At 49.2% G+C, this 26476-nt stretch overlaps 1 protein-coding gene across 2 annotated transcripts in view; it reads left to right on the forward strand.

Annotated features, from left to right (window-relative positions):
- Nucleotides 1-26476, forward strand: part of UBE4B (ubiquitination factor E4B) — a 100205-nt gene that overhangs the window by 22897 nt on the left and 50832 nt on the right. For both annotated transcript variants that reach the window (XM_045858900.1, XM_045858901.1), the window contains exons 2-6: nt 6149-6335; nt 17046-17181; nt 23410-23497; nt 24295-24439; nt 26114-26342. In XM_045858900.1, coding sequence (XP_045714856.1) covers nt 6149-6335; nt 17046-17181; nt 23410-23497; nt 24295-24439; nt 26114-26342 — 785 coding nt within the window. The remainder of the gene's footprint in view (nt 1-6148; nt 6336-17045; nt 17182-23409; nt 23498-24294; nt 24440-26113; nt 26343-26476) is intronic.

Here is a 26476-nt window from a genome sequence, read left to right on the forward strand (position 1 = left end):
CCTACCCTTCCTGTGGGAGCTGTGAGTTGAGTGTGTTGCCCATCGTCACAACAAGCCCGGCCAGGCCGTGGGGCCCCAGCACGCAGGTTTCCCGACCCACGCTGGGTTCTTTTCTCTCTGCTGAGCCACACGCCTCGTCGGGTCTGAAAGGTGCCACTGCTGGGCCCTCGAGTCTGTCTGTCTGCATTCTGTCTGCACTTCGCTGCTTCATCACAGTCCCTGGTCCCTCTCTCCCTCTAACCTGCTTGCCTGGCGACGCCCCAGCAGGGGTTAAGTCCAGCTTTCTGCTCGCTCTGTGTCTGTGGAGCTGTTCGTAGCCGGAGATGAACAGCCCGTCAGTTGAGTGGTTTCATTTTGAATCCATGACCACCAGTCTCAGGCAGTCATGAGCTCGCTTAGTGCCGCCTTGCAGTTCTCCTTGATTTCCTTCGTGCATTCATTCCCTCCCTCTCCCGGATGACGACTTACCCCTTACCTTCTCTCTTTAAACCCCTGCCTCCCCCTTCCACACTGTCCTCCCAGCAGATGCCCGTGTTCCAAGTCCCTGAGAAGATGAAGGCCAGTAGCGGGACCCTCCTGCCGGCTCCCCCCGCCCACCCCAGCTAGTGCTGCCCCTCCCCTCTCTGGCCTCACCAGACCTCCCCACCAGCCCGCAGCCTGCTGACTCACTCCCATCTTTAAACCCCTCCCGCCCCGCCCCCCCCCCCCCCCCGCACCGTTTACCTGCTGTATTTTATAGTAAACACTCTCTGCACTCCCCGTCTGCACTTTTCCCTTCCCATCCTCCTTTGTCCCCAGCGTTCCATCAGAGCAGCTCCTGACGAGCTCCTCGCCCACCACCTCATCGCCAGACCCCGTGGCGACTCGGTCTCCACGGTTCTCAGCCTGTAAGGGATGTCGGGGCCCCCCGCCCCCGAAATACTCGGGTGGGTTCCAGGAGGCTCGTCTCGGTCTGGTTCCACCTCCTCTCTCCTCACTTCGGCTGCTGGTGCGTGGCGCGGGGCTTCACGTCCTCGGACTCCTCAACCTCTGCCTCCACTCCGCCGCCCAGGTGGCCTCGCTCCCGTGGCCTTCAGTGCCGTCCGGAAGCTGCCAGCTCTCAGATGGTCGCCCAGACCTGCCCTCGTCCTGCACGTCAGAGCGGCACCTGCCCGACAGCTCCGCCGACAGCTCCGCCGACAGCTCCGCCGGTCTGTGTAAACGTGTCTGAAAGGGTCCTGTGGCTCCACCCCCTTCCTTCTCGCTGTCTTCATCTCACACCGATCTGATAACTGCTTCAGGCTCGAGACCTTGGTGTCCTTTTTCACCTTCCCTGCGTCTGTCCTACTCGTCCTCCAGTCCAGCGGCAAATCCCGTAGCTCCGCTTTGAAAGTGTGTCCCACATGGACCCCTCAGCGTGGTCCCCACAGCTGCCCGCCCTGGACCGGGTCCTCGCGGCAGCCGCCTGAGCGAGCGAGCTCTGCCTGTCCCCATCTCTCCTACAGCTGGTTCTCCCGCGCAGCCAGAACAAACATCTGACAATGCGAGTCAGATCATCTTCTGGTCGTCACCCTTGGGCGGCTTCCCAGAGCCAGAGCTCTTACAGAGGCCGTTGAGGCCCCTTCTCATCTCGGAACTCATCGTCTGCTCCTCCTCCCCTCGCTCATTTTGCTGTCACCGCACTGGGCTTCCTGACCTTGAACGTGCCAAGCACCGCCCCACCACACTTCCCAGGTGCCCACACGGCCGGCTGCCCCTTCTTCAGGCGTCTTCAGGCGCCCCTTTCCCCGAGAGGCTGTTCGGTCTGCCTCATGCAGAAGTCATGGTGCCTGCCCTCCCCCCCGCAGGCCCTGCTCTCCCTCCCCTCCTCTGTTTTCCTCTGTTGGTGCTCGTAACCACCTGCGTCTCTTCTGTCCATCTGGCTCTTGTCCTTTGGCCCCCACTGGCCTCTGAGCTCCCAGGGGGCGGGAGCGCTGGTTCACTGTGGCGCTCACCAGACGCCTGTTGCGCGCGGGAAGCGGGGCCCGTCCCAGAAGTCGGAAAGCCTGCCTGGTCTCTCGGCGTTTGGTGGAGCAGTCCTGGGTGTGGTTTTGGTACTTGGCCCCCCGATCCGTGTGTTAGTTTCTCCCATGGTTCAGTACGGACAGAGCGGTTACATGCCTGGCACCGTGCTCAGCGCTGAGGACGCGACAGTGAACAGGACAGGCCCGGTTTTCTCACGGAGCGTCCCTTCCACCAGGGAAACAGGAAGTCAGACGGCGAGCAAGAAAGATAAGGTTTTCACAGACCGTGAGGCATGCTCGAGGAATGTGGACGGAGGGCCCTGAAGTCAGTGAGCGCGGCAGGAGGGCCGTGCTGGATGCTGCGGTCAGGGGCGTCCTGACATTCCAGCCGAGAAGGGAAGGAAGAGAAAGAACCGGCTGGGCCAAGAGTCAGAGAAAGTGCTCCGAGGCTAAAGGAACTGCACGTGGCCGGGGATAAGACAGAGCCTAAGATGTCCGAGGAACTGCCGGAGGGAGGGCCAGTGCGGCTGCCCCCAGGGTGGGGCACCGGGAGCCTGGGGGGGCCGCCGGGGCCCTGGAGGACAGGACGCACCGAGGACTCCTGTTCCGGGTGCGCTGCAGAGCCATTGCAGGTTTCAGCAGGGGAGAGTGAGTCGTGTTTTTAAAGAATTCCTGTGGCTGCGGTGCAGAGGATGAGTCACTGAGGATTTTGTTCTATACTTAGATTTTAAAAACCTCCCTAGCCCCTGGCAGCCACGATTTTGCTTTCTGTCTCCGTGCAGTCAGCCAGTCCAGGTGCCTCGTACGAGTGAGATCCTACCGTGCTGGCCTCTTTGTGACTGGCCTCTTACACGCTCGCGCGCACATACACACACACACACACACACACACACACACACACACACACACACACACACACACGGCGTTGGGTTGACCAGAAGGTTTGTTGGGTTTGTTCCGTAAGACGGCTCTCGTCCGTCCTTTCAGCGCGCATTTTTAAAAAACTGATCCAAAGTGGTGAATTTTTGTGTAGCCATTTTAATGTTGAAGGTAGAAGAACAGCAACAGTTCTGGCATAGTATGCTTTAGTGTTTCAGGAAAGGCAAAAAGGCAGCTGAAACACACACAAAAAAGACTTGTGCGGTGTGTACAGACGGTGCTGCGGCTGATCGAACGTGTCGGGAGCGGTTCGCGAGCGCCGGAGATTCCTTGCTGGACGATGCTCCGCTGCCGGGCGGGCCAGTCGGGGTTGACAGTGATCAGAGCGAGACGTTCATTGAGAACAACCAACGTTACACCGCGCAGGGGAGAGCCGACATACTCCAGACACCCAAAGCAATGGAGTTATTGGTGAAAATGAGAACTACGTCTTATTTTATGAAAAAGGCTAAATAGACTTTTTGGCCAACCCAATGTAATGCCCTCAAAAGTCACCATGTTGTAGCTTATGTCAGAATTTCCTGCGTTTCTAAGGTGAATGATATTCCATTTTGTGGATTTGCCGCATTTTGTGTGTCCATTGATGGACCCTTGGGTTGCACCCACCTCGTGGCGATGGGGAGGGGTGCTGCTGTGAACACACGTGGACAGATGTCTGTTTGAGCCCCTGCTTTCGCTTTCGGGGGTATATATTTCTAGAATGGGAATTCCTGTGTCATGTGGTAATTCTGTGTTTAATTTTTTGAGGAACTGCCAAAGTATTTTCCATCGTGGCTGCGCCGTTTTGCTTCCTACCAACAGTGCTCGCGAGTTCCAGTTTCTCCACGCACTTGCTAACGCTTGTTATTTTATGTGTTTTTTATAGTAGCTATCCTTACGGGTGTGAGGTGTCACCTCATTGTGGCTTCGATTTGCATTTCGGAAACCCGGAACTTTGAAAGCGTTCAAAGGGAGGAATATGGGGTCTCTGTCTTCACCGGGCCCGCGTGGACACCGGTAGATCCCTCAGGTCCTGGCGAGGCCGGGTGGCGGCCTGGATGGCGTGGCAGCCGAGGAGCCAGAGAAGAGGGTGGACACAGGTTGGAGGGACAGCCTGGGTGACCCCTCGTGTGTGTCTGAGGAGGTGAGGGGCACGGAGGAAGCAATGAACGCGGATTTGGGGTCTCCGGCTGGAATAACTGGGTTGAGAGTAGGTTGGGGTGCGAATTTCTGGTCCACCGTTAAGTGTGCACGGGAGAAACACTTCATTTCTTCCGGGGTGTTTCTCATCCCAGCACGGTTCTCCTCGGCTGATGTGTGATGCCTTTCAGGTCTCCCCTCTGTTCAGCTCAGGTCAGGGGGCGCGGAGCCCCCGTGACAGGCTGGGTGTCTGCTGGGCTAGACCGGAGTAGGGGGGCAGGTGAGGGGCGGCAGGGGGGCCGGTGGGGGCTCCGCCCAGGGCTGGCTCTCGGGACTCCTCCCCACCGCTGCCGGGCAGGGAGGGGCCAGAGAGCTTTCCTTCCGGTGGGTTTTGTCTGTTGCTAGTTACCACACTAGAAATGAAAACTGAGAAACCTAAAAAAAGTACTAACACTCTAAAAATAATAAAAGCCATTGTATGCTGATACAAAGAACATGCTTTTAATGGAAATGACTACATTTTCCAGAACAAACCAGTTTCATGAGTGACATTGTTTTTGCTTTTTCCAATCTTTTTGTCGTCTGACTTTAGCGAAGACAGCTCAGCTCTGTTAACCTCGTTATGTAAAGGAGGTGCAGGTCACATATGATGCGGCCTCTGGTGAACCCACCGGCCGCTCGTGAGAGGGCGGGAGTGAAAGGGCAGATGCCTTCGTGTTGTTGGGAAATAGTTGTGGCCCCACAGGCCCTCTGAAAAGGCCCTGGAGACCCCCAGAGGTCCCCAGGCTGTTGGTTTAGTGGTAAGAGCACAGACGCCGGAGCCAAGTTGCATGGGTTCAAATCCCAGTTCTGCCAGTTACTCGTTAGGCAAGATAGCTAACCTCCCCCTGCCTCGGTTTGCTCGTATATAAAATGGACGTAATATAAATATTGATACCTGCCTCAGTGGTTGTTATGGGGGTTAAATGAGTATGTATTTGTAAAGTTGTTAGAACTTTGCTAGAAGAGAGTTAAGTGCTACAGCAGTGTTTACTAAATAAAGACAACCCAATTCTTTCCTTCAGGGGGTTTAATCTAGTCAAGTAGGGGAACAACCCAACAGTTTCAGGCTTTTGTGTGCCCTCCCTGACAGGTGTCTGTGCCGCTGGGCCCAGGAGGGGCTTCTGAACTTTGGGCCAAGCACATGATATTCTCGGTCATCTGAACAGTAAAGGAGCAGACTTTCTGCCATGTTAGAATGACAGACAGGTAGATTCTGCTGCACATGAAGTCCATCCCTGCTGACACCGGTCAGGACTGAAGCTGTCATCTGCCCTGTTCGCAGTGGCGGGAGTGTGAGCCGCCTGATTGGCTCGCCCCTTCGATGCCTGGCCTGGGGCCGCAGGTGGTTGGTGAGCGGTGACCAACTGGCTGTGGGCTTCGTGACTCTCAAAATGTGGGGGGAAACGGTTCTTCCTTCCCCTGGGATTCCGTGGTACATATCTGTGATCACTTCATCACTCTGGGGTGTTAGTGTAAGGAAGAAGTTGTAGATTATATTTTTACTTCTATTGCTCTTGAAAACGATAGTAACATTTGGGTCTTAGTATAACTTCTGTTACTTTCTGTCATTGTTTTAGTGAATTAAGTTGGATATTTATTTTTAATATCACCCATTTAAAATGGCCAAGTTAGGTCGTTTTATTGAAAACACAGACTTTTGTGTGTTTAAAAGTATGGTATGCTAATTGTAAATTCACAGTATCAGTCAAGATACTCCGTGATAAACAGAGATAAAATGATTAAGGCAATTGAGATGCAGTTTTTATTTGTGTGTGTGTGTGTGTGTGAGAAAATGTGTTTATTCTCCCTCCACATCTAATTTGAATTTTGATTTGGGGTAGAATTTAGGATTTAAAATAATTTTTAAGATGCTTTTTTTTTTAAACAGTGAGCTGATAGCTTGCAAACTTACTGTTCACCAAGTGTTACTTGTCTCGAATGGGTACTTCTTTCTCCGGGCAGGTTGGGGTGTTCAGCTCTGGCGTGGTTATCGATCGCGTTAATGTTACTGTTGGGCAGGCTGGTGTTTCTGCTCCGTGCTTACAGCGCGCCCTCTCCCCCCTTAGATCCGACGGCGGCGCCTCGCTCGACTTGCTGGTGGGCAGACCTCGCAACCGACCACCCCGCTCACCTCCCCCCAGAGGGAGAGCCCGCCGGGGCCTCCTATCGCAGCATCGGCCCCGGGCCCCTCCCAGAGCCTTGGCCTCAACGTCCACAACATGACCCCAGCTACCTCCCCAATCGGTGCATCAGGTAAGCCTTGTCTTCATACCTGGGCACGCTTGTGCTTCTGACCGCAGCTTTTTGTTACTAAGCTTGCCGTTGTGACATTTCCACAACAAAGTGAAATAAATTGGACGGCAACTTTTTAAAATCCTGCGAGCAGTAGTTCAAAATTTAAGATCATTACAGCATGTTCTGTTAATGCCTGGGAGGTCTGTCCAGAAGGTGTCCCGCCATGTGATATGAAGAAGAGAGACATTTATGGAAGAAGATACAAGAAACTTTGTACACAGGACAATGATGCCTCAGTCCCCTTCCAAGTAGGTGGCACCTTGGGACCTCACACGGTTCTCCTAGTTGCCATCAGCTGCCCTGTCATATTTTCCTGAATGTCATCAACAGTCTGAAATCTCCATCCTTCAAAGGTGATTTTAGTTTTGGGAAAAGCCAGAAGCCCCAGGGCACCAAATCTGGGCTGTAGGGGGCTGAGTCACCTGGGTGAGCTGATGTTTCACCAGAAAACTCTACGTGAGACGTGGTGCATGAGCGGGGGTGTTGTCGTGATGAAGCTGCCCATCCGCAGCTGCCCGTAGCTGCGGCCTTCTGAATCATCCAAATAGTTTCCACGGAGGAATGTTTAAGCTTAACGCAAAATTTGATGCAGATTCGTTGCTCTACTCGCTCAGTCATTTTGAATGCGACAGCCACACAGTACACATGCTCGCTCAATGGCATCTACCCCACCCCCACTGACTAGTACAGTGAAGTCGTCATTGTTCACACATGCGCATCCCAGTCCACTCGCCTTGGCTGCCAGGTTACATGGATGTCATGCAGAACATTCTTGTTATATTTAAAAAAGCTTGACTTTTTCTAGACAGATCTCATATTCATTTTGATAGCGATCTAATCTGTTAAGATTGATTGTTTCCTTTCCATAACTCACCCTTTTGTCTAAACTGGGTCAGTCTGATCTTTGGCTCTGCTGATTTCATGAGTTTGGTTGATGCTTTTCTTTTAAGGTAAAATGATCTGGAAACGCAAGACTGAAGTAGTGGTCAAAGTGACAAGCCTCTGATCACGGACTTCCTTGTTTTCCTTCTGCATTGACATGGAGTTCTTTCTCTGGATCTTCAGGGCGCGAAAGTTTAGTGGTGTGAGGTTTTAAGGCTTCCCATTAACAGTTATTTAACCATCATAACGTTTATTTCTTTATAATTAATGAGCTTATGGTTGATACCTCGGAGTATCTTTGTTGGGAAATGATGATATTAACTCACACCATGTATTTGAAAATATCTCTTCTTTAAGCGAACATTTCTATCAAACAATACAATTTTACTATTGTACTAATTATTATACGTACTTAAGACTCTAGTTATGAAACTGCAGGCGCCGAGAGACCTGTGTTGACCGCCACGCCGTCCGCCATCCAGTATCGAACTGGACGCGCAGTTTTTCGCTCTGCAGCCACTGAGCGTGCTCTCCCTCCGTCCCCTTCTCAGTCACCCGCCTTGGTCTTGGCTGACCCGTCCACTGGAAGTGTTTACGGAGCTTCTGTGGCTGTAACTTGTTCGACATCATTGTAGCTCCTCCCCATGTACATATGAATGCCGATGCACAATTCCATTCATCGTAACAGTGAGAGGAGTCAGGCCGAAACGTCAGGTAGCGATGAACACTGCCTTTGCCGGAAGTGCCTCCTCTGCGCACCTTTGAGAAGCTGGGCTGCTCCTCGGTAGGGGAAGGGCTCGGGATTCCAGCTGTGAGTTACCTTTGCCTCGGAGACAGTGCTGCCCCGCTCGCCGCGGCTGTGCCCTGCCTGGAGCGCCGGAACTCTTTCGGGGAGACCCGGGGGGAAGGGGGGTGTCTGTGCACCAGCAGAGGTCAGGCAGGAGACCCAGAGCTCAGTACGCTCCTGGCCGGCCCCTGCACACTCCCGGCCGCTGCGGGCTGGCTGGCTGGCTGTTGGGGAGCACCGGGGCAGTGCCATCACCCATTCACGCAGTAGAGCAGAGCGAGAGAAAGACCCGGAACCGTGCCATCTGTCTCATTTCAGATTCGTGATCAGAACTCACGGGGACCCTTCACAGTGGGGGCAGTTGCACCTCATTTCCTGGTCTCCTCTCCCACTCCGCTCACTACTCCTTACCTTCTCCAGTCTGCAGCCTCATTGGCCACGCCCACCCTCCGTGATGGCCCGCCTCCTGTTCAGGGAGGAGGCGCGAGGCAGAGGGGGGCCTCCCGAAGCTCCCATCCTTGCATCCCCCACCCGCCTGGACGTGTGGCCAGTTCTTGTTACACTCGCACTGTCCCGCCCTTGTCACAGGCCGTACCCTAGGCCCTAGCTCCTGTCACCTGCGCAGGGCCCTTGCCCCCGCTGTCTCATCTCTCCTGCTTCCTCAGGTTTTCCAGCTCGAGTGGAAAACTTGTGTTTTCCTAACAGCCATTATACATGCTGTTCCTTCTCCCAGCAGGGTCTCGGCCACAGCTGTTCCTCTTTTCCCCGGTGACTCAAAAGCAGCCCTAGACACTATGTAGATGCAGGAGCGTGGCCGTGTTCCAGTCACACTTTATTTACAAAAACAGGCCGCGGGCCAGATGTGGCCCGTGGCCCAGCTCGCTGGGCCCTGCTCTGGGCCCATCCACAACCTCACCGGCTTCTCGCCACCTCTCCTCGTCGCGCCTGCCCTGCTGCTGCCCGTCTCGGGGCACCAGCCTGTCTTGCCTGGGTTGCTGGAGCGGCCTCCTCACGGGTCCCCCCAGGCCCGGCCCACCCTGGCTTCACGGCAGTGTGCTCTCAGGGTCGAGCCGGTGGGTCCCACCAGAGCCTCAGTGCACCCCCATGTGACAGCAGTGACAGCAGTGCCAGCAGGCTCGCGAGGCTGCCGTCACACACCAGCAAAGACTTGGACAGCTCGGAGTGGCTGGTTCTCGGCAGTGCACTCCCGTGCTGCGAAACCCTAGTTACGTATTCTCACAGTCACCGTTATTCATAATCACGCACAGGTAGGTATTATTAGCCGTGTTCTTGGCAGGTTGGATCAACACATTTGCGTGAACTTATTAAGTAAACAGGCGTAAACAGAACAACGCAGGAGGCAGGCCCCTCGCAAGGCAGGTCACGTCAGTTCCCCGCTCACAGCCCTCCCCGGGTCCCCTGCCCCGCCCAGAACGGACGTCAGAGTCCTCACCGCGGCCTGGGCTGTGTGCGAGCTGACCCTGCCGCGCCGCGACCTCCTCTCCCACCTCCCTCCTCCCTCCTCCCTCCATCCTCCATCAGCTCCAGCCATCCTGGCTTCCCTGCCGTTCTGGAACGTTCCAGGCACGATCCCTATTTGGGGCCTTTATATTTGCTGTTTATGTGCCTGGAACGTTCATGCCCTGAAATCCACAAGGCTGTCTTGCTTAACTGCCTAGACATCGGTTGCTTTCTCAGTGACGCTGCTCTTGGCCGCCCCAGCTGAAAGCACAGCCTGTGTCCGAGTGGATGCCTTCCCTTGGGCTCTGATCACCAGTGAATGTGGCGCACGTGTCACCTGTGTGTCCTGTTGCCCCTGCCTCCCCTGCTGGAGTGGAAGCTCCGCAGGGCGGGGACTGGAGTCTGTTCCATTCTCTGCTCCGTCCCCTGTGCCTTTAGCAGCACCTGCACACACTGGGCACTGACGGAAAACTTGCTGGATTAATGCATTGATCACAAGAGAAAATGACCGAGACCGCATGAGCACGTGTCGCTTAAAGAGAAGAAATCTCGAAGGGCTGTGAGGCCCTGGCTGTGTGGCTCGGCTGATGAGAGTGGCATCCCAGCACAGCGAGGCTGTGGATTCAGTCCCTGGTCAGGGCACACACAGGAATCAGCTAATGAATGTGTAAATAAGTAGAGTGACAAATTGATGTTTCTCTCTCTGTCTCTCAAATCAATAAAAAAATTTTTTTTGAAGTCTTTAAAAAAAAGGATACGATAGTTTTTCATTGAGCAATGTGAGAAGTTGCCATGAGGAAGATGGTGGCTTCTGCCTGACTTCTGTGGTCCTCGGTGGTGGGCGTAGGGCCAGTGGGTAGATTTATTGTCCACCGAGCGTGAAGGATAGATTTCTGTTGTGGCGTCAAGAAGTGCTTTCCAACAGAGGCGAACGCTGGTTGGGCTGCTGCGCGAGGTGAGGCGTCCCTGGTCCAGGAGCGACCCGCAGACCCCGCAGGCGGCTCAGCCGACAGGCTTTCAGCTGCGGGAACTAGAACAAGGGCCGGGAAAAGGCGGGAAGCTGCACCGAGTCCTGCAAGCTTCCCCTCCCACCTGTGTGTGGTTCCAGCGTCTTGCAGTGCTCTTGGCTTCTCAGAACACATTCTTAAATGCATGTACTAAAACTTGCAGGATTAGCAGGGAAACCAATTACACAGAAATACAGGGGTGGACACAAGTAGGTTTACAGTTCGTGTGGAAATAATGCAACAATTAATAATAGTACAAGAATAAACTGTTTCACGTACTCACAAATGTAAATCTACTTTTGCTCCACCCTGTATACTTATCAAAATATTTTTAAAGGTTGTCATACACTAATTTACGTGCTGCTTTATTAAATGCTTTAAATAAAAGATCTAGCAGCTAATCAAGTAGCTACTGTAATTTCGACCCCTGGGTGCTGTCTCTGGCAAATGACCTCCGCCCTGGGGCAGAAGTGAACAGCCGGGCCCTGTTTGGAACTGGTGAGAAGCCAAATGATGTTTGCCTCGAGGCTAGTTGTGGGGCCTGGGTCACAAACACAGAGTCCAGTTCTTCTGTCTGCTGGTCTTTAATGTACTTAATAATAACTTAGCCCCGATTCTTCTTTAATGCTGTGTTTGCAAATGGTCTTTACCCTGCTTCCATTCATTCATGCATTTGAGCCCTCGTTTAGTGCCCTCTGCTTGCCAGGCCCTGCGGTAGGAGCTAGGGTCGCAGAAAGGGGCGGAGCTCACTGGGCAGCAACACCCCCCCCCCCCCCAGTCCAGCGGGAGGAAGTGGGCTGGGGAAGGGCTCTCTGTGCTGGCTTGAATTGTCACTGCCCCAGGCCCAAGACTGTGGTAGGTGATTTGGGGGGAGAATTTTCACACAGATATTTATCTGATTGAAAATTTTGCCTTTAAGGAAAAGCAGGATTATTACTTTTGAAAATAGGTAATATCAATAGCCCATGTAATATCCCACTAGGGCTGGTTATTCTTATCCCCCCAGATTTGCGTTATCTGTTTTACATTTTAGCTTCTGTGGGTTGTCACCAGTGGCCTGTTGAATACTGTGAATCCACGAGGCCTTGATGCAGTTCATATTCGTTTAAATCCTCCCGTGTGTTCACTGGGTTCTTCTCTGGGCAACATTGCTTACAGTCTAGTGAGAGAAAACAAATGATTTTTCATTAAACCATAAAATCTGTCAGGTGGTGATAATTGTAGAGAAAACTAGAGAATTACGTTGGAGTGAGCATTGCTGGGGCTGGAAGGTGTTGCTATTTAAAATAAGATATTCCACGGTGGGCCTCATTAGGAAGGTGACTTTTTTCTCCCCTAGCTTCACCCAAGGTCATTTTTCCGTTGCTTTTAGAGAGAGGGGCAGGGAGAGAGAGTAGCACTGATGTGGGAGAGAAATGTCAGAAACATCAGTTTGGTTGCCTCCTGTACACACCCAGACCAGGCATTGAACCCGAGACCTTGCGCTGTCCGTGGTGACGCTCCACCCCACTGAGCCACCTGGCTATTTCAGCAGAAGCCTGAACGAAGCAAGGAAGCAGACCATGTGGGTCTTTGCTGGGGGGGGGGGGGGGGCTTCAGATGGCAGGGTCAGCAGACGCGGAGGTTCTGGGCGGGAAATGAGCCTGGCGCTGGTGGACGCAAGGCCTGCAGGGGCCAGTCCCTTCAGCCTCAGTTTCCCCCTGCAGTTTCGATAGGAGACGCCATCAGCACATCGCAGTACGTTTGTGGGAGTTTCAACAAAATCAGAGCCATTCTTTTATATAGTGGATTGTCTTTGGCTAAGAGTGCTGTCAGGAATGACAGTAAAATTACCACCTTTGCCCTATCCGTTGATTGCTAATTCTGTGTTAAAATCCTTTTTCTTCTTCTTCAGAAAGAAGCCCTATTGTTTCCACAGGTTACAGGGTTCACTGACAGCATCCTTCCCTTATGATGCTGCCACTTTGAATTTGGGAAGCCTCCCCAAGTCCCAGGTGTATTAAGTGGATACGTGTTAGATACGAAAGGTATTGAGAGGCGGTAACCGTCTTTAGGGAACTCAGAGTCCAGTTGTGCATATGTATTCTTTTCGTACTACAAGAGGTAGCGTATAATTTACAATTGTTTGTTCATTCTGAATTTTTTTTAAGCAAGTGTCATTGTAAATCTAGAAGCGCCAGTGGGTCACCAGGAATCACCCCCCGCGTGATCACTTGACCTGATGGGTTGGGGATAAAGGGCGCTTAAAGGCTGGCAGAGTGAGTTCGCCTCTGTCCCGTGTCTGGTCCTCAGACACGCTGAAAACGGAACAGGCCAGGTCAAGGGTTAACAAAGACCGATCTGTTCTTCAAACCCGCGGCTTTGCACTTCTTTCTCGCCCCGTCCTTAGCGGACGCGTGTAGGTATGTCTGTTCGGTTCACGAACTTCCGTGTTAGTTATTTATGCAGGAGGCTGCACAGATGCTAGTAGGGTCAGTTCATGCGTGAAAATGTTAAGTGACTTGCTCAAGGACACATAACTAGAGATCGTGGGACCAGGGTTCTCGTCCTAGACGTTTGGTAAAATAAACATTTATTTCGGTTTATCCCGAAAGTTACGCAATTTTTTTTTATTTGTAGAAGAGTTACAAAGGTAACGCAGAAATCCCACATGCCCTTGACCCACTTTCCCCACGTGCCAATACGTGGCACGTGTGTCAGCACTAGGAAATGAGCCGTGGCTATTCCTGTTACGCTAAAATGAGTGTGCCACTCCTACTCCCCTCGGTCTGTGACATGGCTCAGTCTTGCTGTGTTTTTTGTTGTCGCGACAGTTTTGAAGAGTCCTTTGTAGAAAATCCCTTAATTTGGCTGTGCTGGGAGTTTGTCCTATGATTAGACTGGGGGTGGAGGGAGACCGTCACACAGAACGGTGCCTCTCCCTTCACGTTTCTGGGGTGCACGCTGTCCGCCCGGCATCCCCGGTGTTGCTGACCCTCCCCGCCTGGGCACGCTGGTGTTCGCCAGGTCTTTCCACCGTGAGGTTAGGGTCTCCCTTTTCTCCACTCGGTTCTGTTGGAGCGAGTTCCTAAGTTCAGCCACTCAGGCTGTGGCTGTACTTCCTGCGGGGGGAGCATCTGCATACATTATTTGGGATAAATTCTTCTGTAAGCAGTGTTCGTCCCCTTCCCCCAGTTATTTATTTAATCCTCACTTACGTCAGTATGAACTCATGTATATTCATTTTGTACTTTGAGTTATAACCCAAATAACGATATTATTTATTTTTCCCAATGATTCCAGCTTTGGCCCCTGGGACCTTTTTCAGGTTGACGCCTCTTTCTGGCCAACACGCGCGTGCTTTGCTTCTCTTGAGCGTGTTTTTCTGGCACCATGAGATATTCCAGGCTCCTCCTCTTGCATTTCCCTGCCCGGCCCGAGGAGCAGCCACAGTCTCCCGACGCCAGATGTGTGCGTCTGTGTGCAGCCCCCGCTTTGACACCGCGGAGGGGGCGTTCTGTCGCATGAACACGAAGATGAAAGCAGTTTTCTAATTCGGGTTGTCCGTCCTAGTGCCCCAGTATTTTAGATAACTACTGTTTTTCTCTGCAGGTTTGAAATTTCATTTTATTTGTGTTTACCCACAAGAATGAAGTGCGTTCACCAGGAAATGAGCTGCTGGCCAAATACGTTAGTCTGTTGCATTCATTGTAAATAGCACTGAGGGGCGAGGTTTGGTATCGGCCGAAGAAAATGCAGGGATTCTCTGTATTTTCCATGAGTGCTGACCCTTTGGCTTGGTTCATGGTTCGAGAGCTTTAGAATTTTGAATATTAGTAGAACGAGTAGTTTTTTTCTATAACAGTATCTTTTGAAGTTTTGTTTTTGTGGTCTTAGGATACATACACAACATAGCTTTGGTTTAAGTAGCTGCGATGGGGAAGCTGCTCAGCAGTTTCGGGGCAGCGGGAGAGCAGCGTTTTCTTCGGTGTCGAGGGGCCGAGCTTTCTTCTCCGTTTCTGACCTGCAGGAGGTGTTCAGGTTCTCCGACTCTGTCAGTCTCAGCCTTCTTATCTGGAAAGCAAGAGGCTCGGACGAGATCTTTAAGGTCACCCCCCTGCCCCCTTTTTAGAATAGCTTGATGAAGGTCTTACGGCCCTGCTGTGGCATTCCCGTCCTTTCCACACCAGAACCGAGTGTCCAAGTGTGTGTGTGCGTGTGTGCCCGCGTGTGAAACACGGTGAGAGGCCAGCGTTGCCGCTGAACAATAGGCATCGGTCTGCTTCAGACCCGAAAGGGATATCATTCAGGAAATACTTCAGTGCTAGGAGGAAAGTCTTGCAGAAAAAAAAAATCCTTATTTAAAAAAAAAAAAATTCTGGCCTTCCCACACGGAAAGCACAATGTACCTTGAACAGGCTCTTATTAGTCATAGACGTTTGGAAAGCCGCCATCCCAAAAGTTGTAATTCATGTTTTATTAAGCAGACATACTTTGTCCATTCTTTGTAACACGCACTCTCACTTTTTAAGAGTTTGTTTTTAGCTCGATAGGAAGAGATTGGACTCCTCTTCTAAAAGAGGATGTGAGTTTTGTCTGCGTCCTGATTCTCCGCTGCGTGGTTTCACGGACGTGAGGGGGGAGGGGTCTGCTTCAGCCCAGCTCCCGGACAGCGGTTCCTCCAGTGCGGGTGGGAGAGGGTGGAGACAGAGCGCGTGTGTGTGGTTTGAGAACAAAGTGGTGCTTTGTACAAGCGCTTTGATTTGTTTTTACTCATGACACTTAATTCATATTGATTCTAAGTAAAATCAGAGAGAGCATCTGGTTTTTAGGTTTCAGAAAGAGAGGGTCACGTGGTCTGTAGAGACTGAGGAACTCTGGTATGTACGCCTACTTAATTCTGGGGGGGGGGTTGTCCCACTTGACTCGGAACGTGAGGATCACACGGAGAGGGTCGGGAAGAAGAGAATTAACGGTGACACCCTTGAAGTCTTACGGAAATCCCACACACACAGTGTGTTAGACTGGGCGGAGTGCTCTGACACTATGTTAACTACTATACGGTTGTTTTACACACAGAATAGCGGTAGTGTGCTATGTTAAAAATAGAGTTTTTCAAACAATTTCTTATAATTATCAGTTTAATTTTAGAACTGGTTTTATCAGGTAGACATTTGTAAACTGCTTAATTGCCATCCCATGAACATTGTTGAACTTTATTATTGATTCATTTTCATTAAAAAGTTTTCGGACCTTTCACTGCGATAGGTGAGCTAGTATTCTCCTGAGGACATTACTGGCACTCTGTTGCCATCTGATCGTTCAGTAAGTATTTATGGGAAACTTACTTCGCGTTGCACTTCCTAAATCAATGTGAGGTTTTACCGTCTTCCACGGGCTGCTTCGGGGTTTGCCCTACGTTACGTGTTTTCTGTGTGTCATTTGAATCTACTTAGAAATACTGAGAATTTAGTTTCTTTTTTTTCTCTTCAAAGTTTTTTTTTTTTTTAATTTAGTTTCTTTTCCTTCATGAATATGGAAGTTTTAATAAGCCGGTACGTGTTGGAACCCGCTCCCGGGAGTGGGTACCTGTTTTGTGATGTTCTTCGGCGAAGAGACATTCAAGGTGGGCGGGGTCACTTTCTCGGGTGCTGGGGGGCCAAAATGTTACCCTCTGGGTAGTTTCAGCTACAGCTGGTAACGCAAGCGGTTTTGTCTTTGGTTTTTAAAAACACAAGTCTCGTTTTCCTTTCCGCAACATCAGAATCCAGTTTTAGAAACAGTTGAAAATGTCTGGATGTTCATGCAGTTAGAGTGTTTAAAGTCCGTGAAAAGCGTGGCTGTAAAGGCCTCGAAGAGAACTCTCGTGGGTCTGCACTCGGCTGCGGCCCACGGCCCGGGAGCTCGCTGAGCGCCAGGACGGTGCCGGGTTTTTAATTCCGCCAGCTCTCGCGGACACCGAGTTCGCTCCGTGAGTGGACTGATCTATATGACGGAGCTTAGATGGGTCTGTTTGCATGTTTTCAACCTTTAATTATGAAAGTTTTAACCATACTGCAGAGCTGAGAAAATTGTGCAGTTTATAGAACGCCTACGTATCTATCATCTACGTTCTGCCGTCACCGTGTGAGTGCATTTGCTCCGTCACACGCCTCTCCATCTATGATGTTACGTCTCTGTGTGCGCTCATTAATGTATCTTATTTTTGGTACATTTCAAGGATTTTTCTGGCCTGTTAAGGAGGCTAATATGTATTCCAAGATCATCATTTAAATTGGTAAAAGAGAAGGTGATGAGGAATCAGTTTTAGATATTAGATGTGGCTCCATTCCTGACCTCATATGACCTGTATTGATAAACTATGATTTCTTGCCAGCGTTCCTATGATTTTAATACTACTTTTGCACTTAGTGTGATCTTCTGATAGAAACTGTCTAGTTGCTGCCTGTGACAATGGCATGTGTACCCACTGGGCACGTTTGCTGCTGTCGTTACAAATAGCCGCAGCGTTCTTTCACACGAGCCTCTGTCTTTCATGTCTTTTCTGACCAGGAGTAGCCCATCGAAGCCAGAGCAGCGAAGGAGTCAGTTCTCTCAGCAGCTCACCCTCCAATAGCCTTGAAACACAGTCCCAGTCTCTCTCGCGTTCCCAGAGCATGGATATCGATGGCGTCTCTTGTGAGAAAAGGTAAAGTAAGCCGATTTTCCAGTGCGCTGTTTTATCTGTGGCCAGGGAGAGAGCTGCTTGCATGAGTCTCTCCTCCATGGGTCTGGTCCACAGCAGATCACAGCAGATTCAATACGTTTCAAGGTCTTCGCTTCTCTCCTGCGTGTTCTGTGTACCTTTGTATGTTTCTGCTGCTGAAATGTCTTTTGTGAAATAATGGTGGAGGTGGTTAAAAAAAAAAAAGGCGTTCAGTTTTTTAATGTCTTTATGAATACATAGTTGGCATCATCTGTTGGCCCCTAAATATTTCTTCAAAGTGTTACTGACCAGTGAAAATTTAAATGTTCATTTTCACTTGTCCGGAAGGGTATAGACAAGTGAGCCAAACACCCTGTGAGCTGCGGAAGGATCCAGGTGTCCTAGAGCAGAGCCTTCCAGCGCTGCGGTGCGCCACGGACACGTGACAGAGCGGCCGAGGTGTTGACCTCTCTATTCCTTGGACAAGCCACACCCCCAACCCCAGACCTGTCGCCTCTGCCCTCCAGCTGCCTCTCTGTTTATGTCAATGGGCCAGGCGGATACTGTTTGGAGTAGAGCTTCACTTCTCGGTGGGGTTGAGGGGAGGAGCCATCAGAGATCACACTTACTAGGTGAGAATGCATGAAGGACTGCACTCTCGGGAAGATCAAGTAGGAGAACATTAACCCCACAGAATAAAAACAATGGTGTTCTTATTACCTTTGCTCTGGATGCTTATGTTTTTGAAAAAAACCAAGTCAACTCTGATTTCCTGGCTAACAGGTAACTTTCATACGGATTTCGCACCTGAATTAACACTATTGGTATAGTCTGAAAAGCCCCAAGCTAAGAATTGTTATAGACAGTGGAACCCAGGCATCTAGCAGAAGAAAGCATAAAACAGCATGTCTTCAGAAAACTTCCTCAGAAAATTTTTCAAGAAGTATGAGCTCATGGTCAAGATTCACACACCTCGGTAGAAAAAAGCCACCACGATTAACAGTCAACAAAACGAGTAACGGCAGGATTATTCCACCTGGAAATGTTAGGGTTTGGGGATTATCAATACAGAATAGAAAGTATGCATATTTAAATAAATTAAAAACGAAATTGAAAACAGAAGGGGCAAGGGACTATAAAAACCAACCAGGCACACTTGAAAAAGAACCAAATACAATTTCTAGAAAAGATAATTTCAGTTGAAAGGAGTTAAGCAGAGAATTAGAGCTGAAGACAGAATTAAGAGGTGGAATGACAGAGTTGAAGAAATTGCCCAGAGTACACCACAAAGAAAAAAGATGAAAGATTATAGAAGATACAGATTCAATGTACATTTAGTAGAAACATCAAAAGGAGAGCCTAGAGGGGCTTGGAGAGACTCCTCACTGTTCTCCTTACTGCACATTTCTTCCTGCACTGGTTTGTGTGAGCCTTTATCAAAAAGATAAATGGTGGAAATATAAAACAATACTTCATGTCAGCTCTAATTGATAAAAAAAAAAAGCAAGTGGCTGAAAATTTTTCTAGAGTTCATAAATGATGTGAATCTTCAGGTTCAGGAGGTCCAGCAACTCACAAATAGGTTAAACAAAAAGAAATTCATATCTAGACGCCATTTAGTGAAATCACAGAATACCGAAGATGAAGACCTCGGATGCAGCCAGACAGGAAGGAGATGACCTACAAAAGAGCACCACTTAGGTGTCTCGGTGATGGAAGCCAGAGGAGGATGGAGCGATAGCGTTAAATGCTGGAAGAAACCGCCAGCTGGGAACTGTGTGCCCCTGTGGAACTGCCTGTTAAGAGCAAGGGTGAAACACAGGCATTTATAGATTTGAAAAACAACCAACCGACCAACCGACTGACCAAACACAACCTCATAGCCTGCCACTGAAAGACCCCCAACTTTAGACAGATGTAGGTAAGAAGGAAAATGATCTCAGGACTTACTTACGTCTGAGATGCAAGAAGGAAGGATGAGCAAAGAAAAGAATAAACGTGGTAAAATCTGCATAAACTCTGATGGTATAAAGAGATAGTAACAGTGTGGAGAATAACATGGGGGTTACAGCAGTCAGATAGCGCCGGACCGCAGCGGTGGGTGGGCCAGGAGCCGCCGGGCTGATCTGCGCAAGCGCTGAGGCCCTCGTGTACTTGAGAAGGGGGTGAAGATACCGATCAGTCTTTATATTCTGAGTTAGGAATGCTAGATGAAATTTCAAGGGGAGCCACTAAAAGAATGGGAATCGAGTTTATCTTCCAAACCAGTAAAAGGAAAATACAGAACTGGGGGGTGGGGGGGGGGGTGTTAATTCAAAGAGAGGGAAGGAAAAAACAAATTTTTAAAAATAAATAGCACAAAATAAGATGGTAAAAAGAAATGAAAATATATCAGAAAGTACAGTAAATCATAGTGAAAAGGTATAGGTTGGATTGAAAACAAAACAGAACTCTGCTTTTTCCATGTTTTTAGAAGGAATACCTGAAACATTAGGTTAGAGAAAGGCTAAAAATAAAGGGAAAAGATATACCAGACAAATACTAAACAAAAGAAAATTGAGGTAAGCATATTAACCAATTAGACCTTAAGGTACAAAGTATTACTAGAAATAACCACTATATAACGATAAATGGTTAGTTTATCTGTAGGCTATAACAGTTTCCAAAGTATGTGTACTTAGTACTGTAACAGCGCATGTACTAAAGCAAATATTGACAGAACTAGAAGAAACGGATACAATCAAAATGGAGTTTTTTAACATGTCTGTTTCGTTTATCAGTAGATCAAAGAGAATAAATATCAGAAAGCATATGGACAAATTAAACAATACCATTAGCAGGATTGAGCTAATTGGAAGATACAGAACTTTGCACTCTATGCTTGGAGAATTCATCTTTCTTTTTCTGATACTACTCATTGGCCAAAAAAGTTTCAAGAGTCAGAATCATACAGGTCATGTTTACTCACCAATACATTAGGTTTGATAATTAATATAAGTAAAAAAAACTTAAAAAAAAACTCTCAGACATTTGGAAATTTTAGAAACGAAGCATGCATGTTTTTCCATACAGCTCAAAGAAAAAATCATAATGAAAGTTTGAAAATATGTAGAACTGAACAGTAATAAATATTACAAATTATTATCTGCGTGCGGCAACTGAAGTGGTTTTTAGAGGGAAATTTAAAGCTGCAATATATTAAAAAGGGGCCAGAGTGCCAATAGGTGCTGGGGATGAAAACCCTTTTGTGGAATGCCCTTCCCCGGGTGTGCGCGGGCCAGCCTCCGGATGTTTTTGCCCGTCTGACATTTTTCGGTGGGGCCCCCCCATCTCGGAGAGGGAAAGCCCTGCACTTTTCCCTTTAATTTTCCCAAAGCACTTACTATACTATAGCTTTTCTTGTTCATCGTGTTTATCGTTTATTATTTTTTCTATCTCTACCTGGAATGTAAGCTCCGTGCCGCGGTGATTTTTTTTGTCTTTTTTGCTCACCGACATCTCAGATGCCCAGCACGAGCCCTACGTGGAACGGGCAGACAGTAGTGTTTGTCACTGAAAGGGAGAGGTCCACGAAAAATGTAAATATGCAAACGCAAATACATTCTTTAAATTGTGTAAAAATCAAATTCCTAGCAAAACATAACTCTTCCAAAATTGACTCAAGGAGAGAGAACCTGAAAAATCAAAAACCATGAAATAAATTGAATTGATATTTTAAAGTTTTCCAATGAAACCACCTTCCTTATATGATTTTATAGGTAATTTCATCATTCCAGGTTTACACAAAATTTCCCAGATAATTGAAAAAAAAATAAGGAGCACATCCCAACTCAGTTTATGAGGCCAGTGTGAAATGTGACCTTAATATCAAAACCAGACAAGAATCATGGCCCGGGGTGTCCAGCCTTTTGGCATGTCTAAGACACACTGGAAGAAGAGGAGTTGTCTTGGGCCACACAAATACATTGTGACACGTAATCGACAAAAGTATCTCGTAATGTTTTAAGTAAATTTATGATTTTATGTTGGGCCACGTTCACAGCCATCCTGGGCTGCATGCGGCCTGTGGGCCACAGGTTGGACACCCTGATAGATGATGAAAATCAGTTACGTTGTAATCGTACTCATGAACATATTTGCAGAATCTTAAGATACGGACAAATAGAATCCCGCAGCACCTTACAGACAGATAAAACATCCACAGGGCGAGGTGCCAGCACAGTGGTTCCCGCGGGCCAGCACGGCACTGGCCAGAAGGGTCGTGGGAGGGGCTTCGGGCCTGATAGTGTTACGTTTCTTGATCTCGGTGCTAATCACGTTAGTACGTTTCCTTTGTGAAACTGTTCAGGAAACACATGGTCATCCATGCGCGTTTTTGTACTTCTATTCAAAGTTTAGTTAAAAATAATGTGATATATGATGTGATATGTGATATGGCATGATATGATACAATATGATAGGATCAACCGGTTTATATCAGGGATGCTTTAACATTAGAAAATCTATACGTATTATTCACTATATGATGAAAGAGAAAAGCCATATAATCTTGAGAAAGAGAAAAACCATATAACCGTATAATGGTTGCAAATTTTGCTAAAATTTCAACATCAGTTGATGATGAAAAATCTTTAACAAATGGAACCAAAATGCGTGACCTTAAACTGACAGTGTGGCAGAGACAAGGTGAACCAAATAGTCTGTATGCTCCCCTGCATTTCCAGTTTCCTTTGCAGTTAGATTGGGGTCAGGTGGCTGGTTCTGTCCGTAGGCTGTGAGTGGAAGTGACGTGCATCACTTTTAGGCAAAGGCCGTTGAGCCGACGCCCCTCCTCCGCCCCTCTCTTCTCTTGCTCCAGTGACCTGGGAGGCTGCGTATTGCAGATGGCATAGATTAAAGATGGAGTAAGGATGCTTCCCTCTCATCAGACTTTGCGTAAGCAAGAAACGAACCCTTGTAGAGTTAAGCCTCTAAGATTTCAGAGCGTGTGTGTGACCATAGCATGGCCTGTCTTATTCTGACCAAGGTAAAGGACATCTACCAAAAACTACAGCAACACTCATAGTCAGTGGTAAGACATTAGAAACACTTTCTTCAGCATCAGGAGTAAGGACAAGAATGGCCACTCTTTCTGCTGCTGTTCACCACAGGGACCCTGCTCTGTGCAGTGAAGCAGGAAGGATCGGAGGGAAGAAACAAAACACTTATTATTCAGAGATAAAATGATTACCTGCCTAGTAAAAATAAACAATCTGCTTAAAATAAGTCTATTTCTAAAATCAGTTAAAATACCATGTACTAGCAACAAGAAAATTCAGAAAACTTAATTTTTAAAAAGGTACCATTCACAATTTCATTTAAAAATATATGGTGCATAGCTATAAATTTACCCAGAGACGTGAAAGACTTAGGGAGAAAATAATAAAGTTTATAACAACAACAACAAAAACGTTAAAGCCCGAGTCCTAGAGAGACGTACCCTGGGTAGGCTCAGTAACGTAATGATGCCATTTCTCCCCACGTTGACCTTTAAAGTCAGTGAAGTCACCGTCAGAATCCCGGTAGAGTTTCTAAGGGACCTGGCAAGCTGGCTGTTCCCTGTGTGTGCAGACGCAGGGGGCCTGGAACGGTCAGGGGAAACGGTCAGGCTGTCCTGAAGCAGAGGAACCAGGCGGAGGCCTCGACCTGTTACCAGGCATCGAGACGCAGGGTGAAGTTTTAGTGGGACAGAGTGGCCTTGGCTCCGGGACAGACAAAGTGTCTAAAGGAACAGAAGTGAGGGTCCAGAAGTAGACCCCCACATTTGTGAAAATTGGACCTAGGAAGAGGGGATTTCATACTGACGTGAAAACGATGGTCTTGTGAATAAGCAGCGCTGAAACAATTGTTCGGTCGATGTGGGGGAAGTTCTCGAGGTGCTTAACACGACTTTGTAATCAGGCTCTGACTGATTGTGTATCGTTTAACCAAGCCCGTGTAGAAAATACGCTCTAATTGTTTTTTGAAAGTGAGGCTGAGAAAGTGACAACCTGGGGAAGATAGTAAGATTATAACAAAATATTCGTATCTTAATAGATAGAGAGCTCTTAAGATTAATAGAAAGAGTTAATGTGATGAATTTCGCTTTCCTGACTGATTCTGACTGATGTTTTAAAACACCATCAGCCAGCAGTTAGGACATCGGGTGGATTTATAAACGATAAAATGCCTATTTGTCTTTTATGCCTAAAGCATGTCCCAGGTGGACGTGGATTCGGGAATTGAAAACATGGAAGTCGATGAAAACGATCGGAGAGAGAAAAGGAGCCTCAGCGACAAGGTCGGTGAGAGACGGAGGCCCCGCCCCTGTTTTCCGCTCGGGCAGGCGACACAGCACACACTCGGGGAGTCCTGTAGCCACGGGGTCTGCAAGAGCGGCCCCCCCAGACCAGCGGGGCCCTTTGAGCTGATTGTTTTTTCGCTGTGAGGAGAAGTGGGTGGCCTCGCTGGCCTTTTTCAATGCAAGTACAACCCAGTCCGTGTTTTCACCGGTCAGTTTGGTTTGTAATAGGAATGCCTTCAGAGCTAATTTGGGTTTTTGTCCCTGTTGGCGTTCGGCTTAAGCGAGAAGCGCATCATCCCACCTCTGGTGCCGTTCTAGGGGAAATCCTGGGGCTGGGAGCAAGAATGCAGTGCGCGGGGCCCAGCAGCTATTGGAAGCTTTTTGAAAACTTGAGGTCTTCGTATATTGTTACCATCCGAGCTTCGTTCCTGTGTTTAGGAAAAGGATGTTTTGGGTTTTGTGGGTGGTGGTTGGGCTCCTTCGGCATGGGGTGGAGCAGGTGTAGGTAATTGCATCGCCCTCTGTTCTGTGCATTGCTAGTGCCTGCAGCACGTGTTGATGGTGGCTGGAAGTTGGCCTGTACGGAGCTCGATGCTTTATCTTGTGTAGTTCTTCAGCGTGTGAAAAGTTGTAACTCTGAAGGCATAGTAACATGTTTATTTTTCCCTAAACCAGTGGGTGAATAGTTCCGTGCCATTCTGAAGTGAATTAAATCAGAATTAGGTATTTCTATTGAAGTCTAAGTCAGACCTCCTACCGCTTGCAACTAACCCCCACATCTTCTCCCCCACAAGGAGCCTCCATCGGGTTCCGAGGTGTCGGAAGAACAGGCCTTACAGCTGGTCTGTAAGATCTTTCGTGTCTCCTGGAAGGACCGGGACAGAGACGTCATCTTTCTTTCCTCCCTGTCTGCGCAGTTCAAGCAGAACCCAAAAGAAGGTAGGAGTCTAGCCCCGCGGCCCTGTGTCAGGGCCCTGGCCTCAGGAGAATGGAGGCCGAGAGCCGCCGTCCGGCACGGCACGGCCCCCGCACGGTCGCTCCTTCCCGCTGGGGGGCGTAGTTTGCATCCGGGGACGCTTCCTGATGAGGACACCGACGTGTGGCCACTTCCCCCGGTCTTACCGACAAGTCCGTTTTTACCTTTAAGAGTCTCTCAAGAAAACCTCATGAATAAGGAAAGGATGCCCACTGTCTCGGGGCCGAAAGTTTTTCCTTGGTGATGAGAAGTGCTCAGAGCATTAACGCCTCTTACAAAGCAGGAGGATCATGTGGGGTGGTCTCCAGGGACCCTCCCAGAGGGCCCCGTGCCACGGGCACCCGCCTGAGGAGCCGCCGGGCCCTGCGCTTACGTCACGTGCTTAGCAAGACAGGACATGGTGAGCTTTTGCTGTGCTCCCAGGATTCTATTTTAGGAAGCTGCACTAAAACCACACTTACGACAAAGTAGCAAAACTCTCAGTGTGCCCGCATGACAGGGCACCGTCCCTCTTCTTCACCGCAGTCGTCTGGAACGCGGGAGGGGCCGGGGAGGTGCGCCGGGGCGCCTGCCTGCACGGCACCACAGTGGAGCCTCCCAGCTGGCAGCGATTCTGGGCTGGCTGCTCACTGGTGTGGTCCCGGGGCCTAGGAGGGTGCCTGGCACTGACTAACCCCTCGTTAGATGTAATTAAAACGAGTGAATGGATATTAGGGAGATCGTCTTTCCCTTTCCTGCGCTGCCTGTCCTCCCCGCAAACAAAACAGTGTCTGCTGGGCCTGCTGCTGGATGGGTAGTTCACTTCCGATCTTCCTGGGATCTCCTTCTTAACTCTGGTTGTAGAGACGAACTTAGCAGCCAGGTGTTTCAAAACCCTGCCACTTGTTATCATGCTTGCTGTGAATCTTAAGATGCTCAGGTCTCTCGTGCATATATAAGGGGCAATTTTTAATAACCAAATCAGGTAAGACTTACATGGGTTAGAACTTTTATTTATGTAGTGACCTTTATAAAGTGTATTTAAAGAAAGACCTGCAATAAAATAATTAGGAGCTATGGAGAGTAAGAAGGAAGCTAGGAAATAGGATCTGCTCCAGAAAGCCAGATGGTGACTAGAAATTAGACCCTTCCTATAGCACTTTGAACTTTGTACTTGGTAGTTTTACTGTACATGAAATATCCCTAGGAGAAGAAATATTAACCCAGTTGCATTGCTAGTGTGGTAAACTCACCCCTGTCATTGGCAGTAACTGTGTTTTTCAGTTAATAATATATTAACAGTGACTCATGGACTACCTCCAATTTTTTAAAATAAACTTTGTGTTTTGGAATAATTCTAGATTTCCAGAAAAGGTTCCGAGACAGCACAGGGAGTTCCTGTATCCACTTCGGCATGTCCCCTGGCGTTAACTTCTTACATGGCCACAGTGGACTTGAGAACTAGGATAGTACCATCAGCCACACTCCAGACCTTGTTTGGGTTTCCCCAGGTTTCCCACCAAAGTCCCTGTGCGGTTCCGGGATCCCGTCCGAGCCCGGGCACCGCGCTGGGCCCCTCCGGTCCCATTTGGCTCATTCGGGGACCGTGCCTGTGAAGAACCACGTGTAACCTCTCTCTTATTCTGCCTTTCCAACAGTGTTCTCTGATTTTAAGGACTTGATCGGCCAGATCTTGATGGAAGTGCTAATGATGTCTACTCAGACTAGAGACGAAAACCCCTTTGCCAGCCTGACGGCCACGTCGCAGCCGATCGCAGCGGCCGCTCGGTCGCCGGACAGGAATCTCGTGCTAAGCACCGGCTCCAACCCGGGAGCGAGCCCCATGTTCTGCAGCGCGGGGTCCTTCGGCGCCAGCTCTCTGTCTAGGTCAGTGCGTGCTTTTTGCACATCTCGTGGGCAGCGAAGTAGCCACGGGTACGTAAGAGAAGAGCAGGCCCTTCTGTGGGCCCGTGTCGCGCGGGTTGTAGCATGCATCACATTGCGGGGCGGGGAGGGGGGGT

This window comes from Phyllostomus hastatus, unplaced genomic scaffold (genome assembly GCF_019186645.2).
Source record: "Phyllostomus hastatus isolate PE091 unplaced genomic scaffold, TTU_PhHast_1.1 phas_scaffold_182, whole genome shotgun sequence".
NCBI lineage: Eukaryota > Metazoa > Chordata > Mammalia > Chiroptera > Phyllostomidae > Phyllostomus > Phyllostomus hastatus.